Raw genomic sequence first — 10,000 nt, forward strand, 5'->3', positions numbered from 1 at the left:
CGCTCAGCAGTCCTGCCGACAAGGCCAATTATTGTCGTGGAATTCTTCAGAAAGATAATTCTCTTTCATGGCGTTTTAAAAAAATAAATAAAATCACATTATAATAAAAGCACATTACAAAGAGAATATTGTCTCAAGGTGTTGCAGTGAATCAGATTTTTGCATCCATACAGGAGCTGAAATTAAAAGTATTGAAATGAATTGTTTCTAGGCCATCTGATCAAGGAGGGTTTGACAGCATTACAACATTAAGTTGACCATTAATTGTCACACAAATAATTAACGATTAACAATTGAATTGTGCTTTTGGCGTTGGAACATTATGAATAACATTTGTATTTCTGTTTGCCACACATGCACACACACACACACGCACGCACGCACACATGCACGCAAGCACACACACACACACACACACACACACACACACACACACACACACACACACACACGCACACACCGTGTGAGAGGTCAAGGAGAGGTCAAGGAGAAGAACATTAGTGGCTGCCTGGATGGTAGATGATAATACCTACTCTGAACTCCATTAGCAACGTTCAAACACTCTTCATGAAAATTAATTGTAGCCATCATTCCTTTATCTTTCCTTTTCTTTCTTTAATTTTCTCACCTCTCACTCACACACACAAAGTTCAAGGCAAGGCATTTGAACAATGAGGCATGCAATTTAATGTGCTTTACAGCATTAACCACTTTTACTGTGGTGTCCCAAAAATAATTTCAAAGATTTAGCCCCAAAATGTCTTTTAGCGGATCTACAAGCTCACAAGGGAGCGATGGAGGAAGGGAGAGTAAGGGTGAGAAGTTCAGTCATCCACGAGAGAGACTTAGGTGGTTCGGGCATGCCTCCCAAGCGTCTCCCTAGGGAGGTCCTCGGTGCACGTCCCACTGGGAGGAGACCCCCTGGCATCTCCACACTGGCCTTGGAACGCCTCGGGATCCCTCAGGAGGAAGTGGCTTTGGTTGCTCGGGAAAGGGAAGTCTACACTGTAGGTCTCTGCTGGAACTGTTATCCGATTCCGGATAAGCACTTGAAGATGGATGAATGGATGGAGGCTGATTGATCATTCTCGCTTGATTATATAAAACTATAATGTGCTGTTGCTCTCTCTCTCTCTCTCTCTCTCTCTCTCCAGTCCATGGTGCTGTTGCTCCACAGCCAGCGTCAGTACATCTTCGACTTTGACTCGGGGGACCGTCTGTCGGCGGTCACCATGCCCAGCGTGGCCAGACACACCATGCAGACCGTCCGCTCCATAGGATACTACCGCAACATCTACAGCCCGCCCGAGAGCAACGCCTCCGTCACCGTGGACTACTCTGAGGACGGACAGGTAGGCCTATAGGTGTGCGTGCGTGTGTGTGTGTGTATTTGCATTACTATACACATTTCTGTTTTATGGTTAAAACACATTTTCAGAGTTCGGGGTGGAGTTACCCATGATTTAGTGCTCATTGTCCATAGTCTCCACCCTGAGCCCTGTGAGTTTGAGGTGAGTTTTATTCCCTGGCCGGGTCATACCAAAGACTATAAAACTGGGACCCAAATGCCTGCTTGGCACTACGGCATCAAGGGTTGGATTGTGGATAAGTCCCTGTGAAATACTAGCATCGTGTCCAGGGCAAGCTGCCTCACGCTACATAAACAGGATATAGGCTCCTGCCCAGTGGCGTAAATATCGACGGTGCAACCGGTGCGATGCACCGGGGCCCAGCGCCCCCAAGGGGCCCATGAAGGGGGAAGAAGAAGAGAAAAAAAAGAGGACGAGACGACGGTGAAAGCCTGGTTTCAGGGGCTATCGGTCGCAGGAACACCAAGGATTAGTCAGTGATGTCACTGACTGGTTTATAAACAGCTTCAAGTCCATACTACTTCCATGTTGCATAACAGTGACATTACTCCACTCCTTGTTATCTTTACCATCTTGTTTCAACGTGTGTGTATACTGTGTTCATGGTGCGCTGCGCTGCCTGTCAGCAGCACAACAAGCTCAGCTCAGAGTCAGCTGTAGACTATTCTGTCACGTTCCGTCGCGCTAATGAAACACTAGATGGGATTATTATGTCATGTCAGCAGTCAGCACTATCAGAAGATGTAACCCAGGTAAAGTAATCTGTCACTCTTAGGGTTTAATGCCGGGATCCCGGGATTTCGGTTCTCCCGGGCATAGGGCACGCAATTTCCCGCCCGGAAATTTCTTCGGGACCCGTCGTCCCGGAGTTTTTTTTTTCTTGTAGGGAAATTACACTAAAGGGGTTTAAAGGGCCGTATTTAGCCAGCCCCACTCAGGTGGGCAGACAGAATTGTAAGGGAGGCGACTCCGCCGGCGCGGGTGGGGTGTCAAACCCACATTTGGTGGGCAGGACGCACGTTTGGGTGGGCTATGCCCACCCCTGCCCCCCCCCCTAGAACCGGCCCCAGACAGTGCGCGTTCTTTCCCCTTATCTATGAGTGATCAAATGTCCAATCTGAACCCTCCCATCATTTTGAAACATGTTTGATGATATTTATATGGAATTATGGATTACACTCGAGGGCTGCAATGGGAACTGGAGCCAGCGGGATCCAACGTAAATGTTGGCGGCGCGGGCGGTATTTAAATAGCCTACCTGCGGCCGGGCAGGCACGGCCGGTCAAGATGAAATCAGTGGGACCCCGCGAATCCTGCATCCTCCCGCAATTAATCAGATAGGGCCTACAGAGTTTATATACACTTTAGCAAAATATGAATGTCTGACAGACATCTTCAGGCACGCTCCCAAAGCTGCTGCACCTGTCAATCATTAGCCTAATCAGTCACTCTGTGAGAATTGTGTGTTTTACGGACGGAGCGAGGAGTTTCCTTTCCCTGTGATGGACATTGTCACTTCTAAACCCCCTTTTGCTTTTGCCTGCATGTGTGCAGCAATAACGTGAAACGGAACACAAACAAAGATGAGTAGGCTACAATTTGTTTTATAATAACCACCAGCACGCAGCGTCTCTCTCTCTCTCTCTCTCTCTCTCTCTCTCTTTCTCCATCTCTCTCTCTCTCTCTCGCTCTCTCTCTCTAATAATCAGTGTGCTGTGCACTGGACGTGCTGGCTAATTTAACACCCAATCGGACTTTTCATAAAGTACAAAGCGGGATGATCACATTCTCTGCAGCGGAGAAGGGGACCCACTGCATGCTCAAAGGGTGAAAGACCATAGCTAAGGTATCTATGTGAAAGACGTGAGGTCGTTTATTTTTTCCCCCGTGCTTAGTCACATTAGTGCAAACGCCTGTGTCCCTTTTTCTGAATAGCGTAGTAGGCCTATAACGTTATTAATATTTTAATTTAACACTTTTATTGTAGGCTATATGTTCATATTTCGTTCAAATAAAACATTTTAAACCAAAAAATATCACTATTCTATTGAACATATGAAGTATCTATACATATAAATGCATTTTGGTGGGCACTTTTTTTCTTTTTTTTCTGACGGGAATTCCCGCGGGAGCCCGGGAAAAGGTCCGCAAATTCCCGGGAATTAAAATGAGCCAAATCCGGGAAAATATTAAACCCTAGCACTCTGCAAGTTTAACTAAAGTCATTTCTGATAGCCTGCAGGCAGCAGGCTGCAGCCCTGCAGTCCTACAGATATACAGATTGATTGAAAGTGAAACATGCAAATTGATGTAAACATACAGATTGAATGAATATTTATATATCAGATCACATCACATAACATTGCATCGCCGCCGCCACCGACACCCCCCTGTATCGCCGGGGATTAGAAATGGTATTCATACAATCACCAACCTAAAATGTGTAGTAATACAGATGTTTGTGTGTGTTTGTTTGAGAGATTGTTCAATGAAATGCCTCAAGGTGGGATGCATGAATCTGAATGAATTACACTGTATAGTTGAGTGGTGCCTATATTGTTATTGTATTATAAACACAATTGGAATGTTGACCACATTAACCATGGGGTCCCTATCTTGGGCAAATGCTTCCAGATATGGTCAAATGTTTCTATTTGTTTTCGTTTTCTATTTCCGAATTTTCCAAATTAGTTTAAGTTTAAACATTGCTATATTCACTATTTGTGTGGTATGACAAAGTATGTGCATGAAGTACTTAAAAGTGTCTCTCTCTCTCTCTCTCTCTCTCTCTCTCTCTCTCTCTCTCTCTCTCTCTTTCTCTCTCTGTGTCTCTCTCTCCCCCCATCAGCTCCTGAGAGTGGCTCACCTGGGTACAGGACGTCGTATTCTATACAAATACCGTCGACAGGTACAACAACAATACACTCAGTTCTACGTGAATATAAATAGAACACATAATAAGGCATTCTGCCAGACGTTTACCGTGACAGCTTAGCAGCCATTACTGTTCTACATGAAAAGGAATCCCATTTTTCTCAAAAAAGAAAAAGAAAAAAAGATCTAACAAGTTGCGGGTGAATTTTGAAATGCATCAGCCACTGTGAGAAATCAATTTCCTTCCTGTCACCTACAATACACTGCTCCATATTATGCAGTGATGTTTGTGTCGTCAAGCAAGCAACCGTGGACGGTATAACAAGCAATCTTTCAGCCGTCCTGTTCTATTGAAACATAGAAAAACACCATCAAGGTGTGTCTGGTGGCTGTTGAGACACATCAGTCGTGGGTTTCTGGCATACAACACACAGCTCAACATAATATTCAATATTATTATATCGAATGGTATAATGGTAGCAAACACAATATATTGTTTTCAGGACAATTATACCCATTATGCCAACTGTCAGAGACCATATTGTTTTACAGTTTGTTTTACCTTGTGTTGTCCTTGCTTGCCGTAAATCACTCTGGATTAAAGGTACATTCAGTGATTTGACTTAATTCAAATATCACTTATTATTTCTTTTTTTCTGGATAATCATCCCTACTATAGAGTGTGCTGACCATATAAGGAGTTCGTCCCTGTCCCCAGTGAGCCCCTGGGGTCAAAAAACCCTAGTTTCAGTTTAGGTAGCGGGTGGCAAAGCCTTCATCCAATCAGGATGAGAGGGGCCTTCCTCCAATCATGATCGAGTGGGGGCGGGCCTTGGTGCACATGCTGTTGGCCTGTTGCACTTCCCCCCACTGTAGAGCGTACATGTGCACATTTTGTTACCGGGGCGGACTGGGTGGTTTTCCAAATCACCCAAATCACTGAATGCTCCTTTAAAGGAGAATTCTGAATTAGCCGTTTGCTAAACTTAATCTGTTGTTAATAATTATGTTCAATAACGAGTGGTACAGGTGAAAAACAACATCCAGAGCACAGCACAGCTCTGACTGTGTACGCTGGGTCTTAAGCTAAATCGCTTATTTTGATCACTCAAAAATAAAAAAGGACATCTACACACCTGTCTTTCATAATGACCAAAGTCATTGCACAGTTTTTTGTCCCAAAGGGGCTTCTGTAAAAAGGCGAAAGAGGCTAAGACCCCAGGAGGGGCGAGATCCTAGCGTGCATGCTCTGAGACGTTGTCCGCTCTGAATGTGGTTTTGTTTTAGTTTTTCACCTCTACCACTTGGTTGTTGTATATAATCAGATCAGATTACTGTAAGAAAAGCACTGGTCTGGAATTCTCCTTTAACCCATTAAGACTGCATGCGACCAGATTCTACAAATGTCTTCTAAATCCTGACAGTTTTCCATATCAGTCGTTCTCAAACATTTTCATGTCAAGGACCCCAAGAATTATATGTAATTGGCCGCCGACCCCCATCTGGAAATATGTTGTTCCAGGGACCCCCCAAAGCAAAGTTATGAGTTAAAAATGTTTGCTGTGAAAGAATATATAGTCAAAGATTTGCACACATTTGCAATCCACGATTTTTCAAAAATAGCAGATTGACATGCTTGTAGCGCAGCACTTTGTGCCGCACTATGAACTTGTAGATTTGCTAAGTTTAAAATAAAGTGGTTAAAAGCTATAATGTGACACAGATCACAGGTGTCTAGACCTCAGGTCTAAATGGGTTAAGAGAGCTAAATTCTCCTAAATTGTATCAAAAACATTGTATAATTTTTGCTTCCTCCGCCCGGACAGAACAAGCTGGCGGAGATCCTGTACGACTCGACGCGCGTCAGCTTCACATACGACGAGACGGCGGGCGTGCTGAAGACGGTCAACCTGCAGAGCGAGGGCTTCATCTGCTCCATCCGCTACCGGCAGATCGGCCCGCTGGTGGACCGGCAGATCTTCCGCTTCAGCGAGGACGGCATGGTCAACGCGCGCTTCGACTACACCTACGACAACAGCTTCCGTGTCACCAGCATGCAGGCGGTCATCAACGAGACGCCGCTGCCCATCGACCTGTACCAGTTCGACGACATCTCGGGCAAGGTGGAGCAGTTCGGGAAGTTCGGCGTCATCTACTACGACATCAACCAGGTTTGTGTTGGTTGGTTGATTGATTGATTGATTGATTGATTGATTGATTGATTGATTGATTGACACTAGTTTATTTTATTAACAGTTTGCAAAGAGTACAGTTATACAATCATGCTAAAAGGATAAAGCCTCGATGCCTTGTGTTTCCATTGTGGTCCTATGTATTCAATTTATCAAGACATAATTAGGAAGACATATAATATACAACAAATCATCATTACTAGGAGCAGTAAAAGTACATTTCCAAATAAAAAAAAATGAAAGAAAAAAGTGGGGTTATTTCTTTGGGATAGCTTGAAGACTTGTCTAGGCCCAGTTGCAAATTGTAGACAATTGTTTTGTTAGGTGGCTATTATGGGACATTTTGGTGCCATAATATTAGAATGAATTCATCCCCATCAGAACAGAAAGAGGAGTAGAATCAACAGACGTGTAATACGAAATCCAATAAATTATTCTATTGACAGAGCACTCATTATGTTCTATATTGATTTAATGTCAAATCAATAATCAGCACTGTGCCTCAGAGTAAGAAGGTCCCTGGTTTGAACCCTGACAAGAGTGACCTTTCAGTGTTGAAGTTTGCACTCTCCTCATTGCTGCTGGGTTTCCCCCGGGTACACCGGTTTCCTCCCGCACCAAAACACATGCATGCTAGTTGCAGATGCAGATTGACATACTCCTGCCAGTGCCCTTGACCAAAGTTCTGGTCTGAGCTCTGCACTGCACTGCACTGTGGCTTCTCACTGCTCTTGGGATGGGTTAAACACAGATATGGACAGTATCAAAAGACCATTAATGAAGAAAAATCCACTGCTCCTGCTCATCAGAGCCCAAGTCCCTTCAAACACGACGTTTCAATCCCCCCGGACCCATCATTTAATGGTCATTAAATACAGAGGACACATCTCCCCAAGGGGACAATAAAGTAAAATCCAATCAAACACTGCTACATGAACATTGCAAAGGTGACCGTATTCAATTAATGATGAATTCAGTGGTTCTGCCTCGTATGGATTTATTAGTTGTGATATGAGAATGTAATAGTATTTTATCCTGATTTGATTGCATTTGCTTGTCTCATGTGCGAAGAAAGGGCAATTTGGATTGTTAATTATAAGTAATAATAATAGTACTCGTAGCCTATTAATAAGTAGAAAGTAGCAAGCAATAGAATACGAAGAACAGTAGTACACTTTTTAACGTCTTCAAATGTGCACACAGTGACGTTCTACACAATATTCAATTTAATCCATTCTGGGCGGGAACCCCTTTTGGTGTTTTAAGCATTATGTTATACACATGAAAAATAGCAGATCTACAAGCTCATAGCGTGGCACCGAGTGCCGCGCTACGAGCTTCTAGGTCTGCTATTTTAGAAAAATCGTGAAAATGTGGCACAAATTTGGAATATATATTCTTCAGAACGAACGTTTTTAACTCAGATCTTTGCTTCTGGGGGGTCCCTGGAACAACATGTTTTCAGAAGGGGGTCTGCGGCCAATTACATATATTTTTGGGGCTCCTTGACATGTAATAGTTTGAGAACCACTGACATAGAAACATGAGGTTTTTCAAAAAACTTTAGAAGACATGTTGTAGAATGGAGCTCAGGTCTAAATGGGTTACGGTCAACTAATCTCCTCCTCTCCTCCTGTCTCTGTCAGATCATCTCCACGGCGGTGATGACCTACACCAAGCACTTTGACCAGCACGGCCGGATCAAGGAGATCCAGTACGAGATCTTCAGGTCCCTGATGTACTGGATCACCATCCAGTATGACAACCTGGGCCGCGTCACCAAGCGAGAGATCAAGATCGGCCCGTTCGCCAATACCACCAAGTACGGCTACGAGTACGACGTGGACGGCCAGCTGCAGGCCGTCTACCTCAACGAGAAGATGATGTGGAGGTAAGGGACAGATACCTCTTATCTCAACCTTTTAAATGAACTTTTCTTGCACATTGGCTTGGCCTATTCTTTAATCATGAGTGCTGTGTTTGTTTGTTTGATTGATTGATTGATTGATTGGTTGATTGATTGATTGATTGGTTGGTTGATTGATTGATTGAATACTGTATCATAGGTGTTAACAGTGCAGCAGTACATGAAGTTAGCTAAAATCGTGGTCCGTTGTACATAATTAACCAGCAAGACATATGTGGCACGAAGCAACGCGTTTTGAGCTTGTACATCTGCTACTTTTGCAATTTTGGACGTGAGGTTTCCACCCGACAGAGACGATATGCTTCTTGTTTATACCCCGACAGATACAATTTATATCGGTTTCAGTTGATATGTCGGCCATTATTTGTATCAGCAATTATTTAGCCTGGCATCTCTATGTTCTGACATTTTACCTGATGATGATCTACATACAAGCTCAAGTGTGCATGTAGTTTGGCATATATGTTTTAATCATTTAAACAGTTTTTATCAACATCGATTAGACCTGAGGCTAATATTCTAAAAAAAAACATTTTCTAAATCCTTCCTGACATCCTGCAGGTACAGCTACGACCTGAACGGGAACCTCCACCTGCTGAACCCAGGGAACAGCGCCCGCCTCACCCCGCTGCGCTACGACCTGAGAGACAGGATCACTCGCCTGGGAGACGTGCAGTACAGACTGGACGAAGACGGCTTCTTACGCCAGCGAGGAGCCGAGATCTTCGAGTACAATTCCAAAGGTACATCATGTATTTATTAAGGCTATGAAGGAGTGAGAAGTTCAGATATGTAAGGGAATGCTAGGCCGTTCGTTTAGGCCACAGGCACAGTGCCAGTGGAGTGGAACAGGGGAAATGTGGTCATATTTTCAAGTTATTTTAAGAAAGTCTATAAACTGCTGTATTTTAGACAATTGGATGATTTATTTGGTGTGGTAAAGTCAAGGTTATTAGTGATGAAGGCATGGATGAGACTTTGTGCATCACTGAATGCAATAGTAAAACAACATTTTATATTTACTTGTTTTTGCTTGTCAATTGTATAATTCAAGTTAATAATTCAAGTTAATTGATACTTAATTGTTTTGTTTTTTGTTGTGTTTATTTCTTTGATGTTACATTCTACCGTACACTTTCATCTTTCAAAGTTTTTCTAATTTATTTCAAAGTGTGTGTCAGTCAAAACATCAATAATCAATGGGTAGAACTTTGGGAAAAGTTGGGATTGACAAACATATATGAGTCAAGCTAAGCTGTTTCAATTGAAACAGTGACGTCACACTGATAATAACCAGTATGCGTGCACTGGCCAGCAGGCCCAGCACCACATGATGCTTCTCATAAGATGAAATGGCAAAGTGGTCGCTGCACTCACATGAATCCCATCAAACCACAGTTACTGTCATCAGACCGGAGGGAGCACTCTATGATCACGGCAGCAGTCTGCTCTTGCTCGAGCAGATGCAGCCCATCAAGCCTAATTTATTCTCCGTCCCGTGAAGCTGTTGCCTGTGCAGAGAACAGCAAAGGATAGCAGACCTCTAAGCTCACAGCGGTCGCATCCGCGACACGATGTGAGCTTGTATATGAGCTGTTCTCACCACGCAATATACCATTGTGCGATTAAGTATGTCT

The 10,000-nt window shown here is 43.6% G+C and overlaps 1 protein-coding gene across 1 annotated transcript in view; it reads left to right on the top strand.

Moving 5' to 3' along the window:
- tenm3 (teneurin transmembrane protein 3) overlaps positions 1-10,000 on the top strand; it is a 411,418-nt gene that overhangs the window by 389,409 nt on the left and 12,009 nt on the right. The window contains exons 43-47 of the mRNA XM_079498542.1: positions 1,155-1,352; positions 4,219-4,278; positions 6,071-6,415; positions 8,083-8,327; positions 8,925-9,106. Coding sequence (XP_079354668.1) covers positions 1,155-1,352; positions 4,219-4,278; positions 6,071-6,415; positions 8,083-8,327; positions 8,925-9,106 — 1,030 coding nt within the window. The remainder of the gene's footprint in view (positions 1-1,154; positions 1,353-4,218; positions 4,279-6,070; positions 6,416-8,082; positions 8,328-8,924; positions 9,107-10,000) is intronic.

The sequence above is a fragment of the Electrona antarctica genome (assembly GCF_951216825.1).
Source record: "Electrona antarctica genome assembly, chromosome: 4".
Taxonomy (NCBI): domain Eukaryota; kingdom Metazoa; phylum Chordata; class Actinopteri; order Myctophiformes; family Myctophidae; genus Electrona; species Electrona antarctica.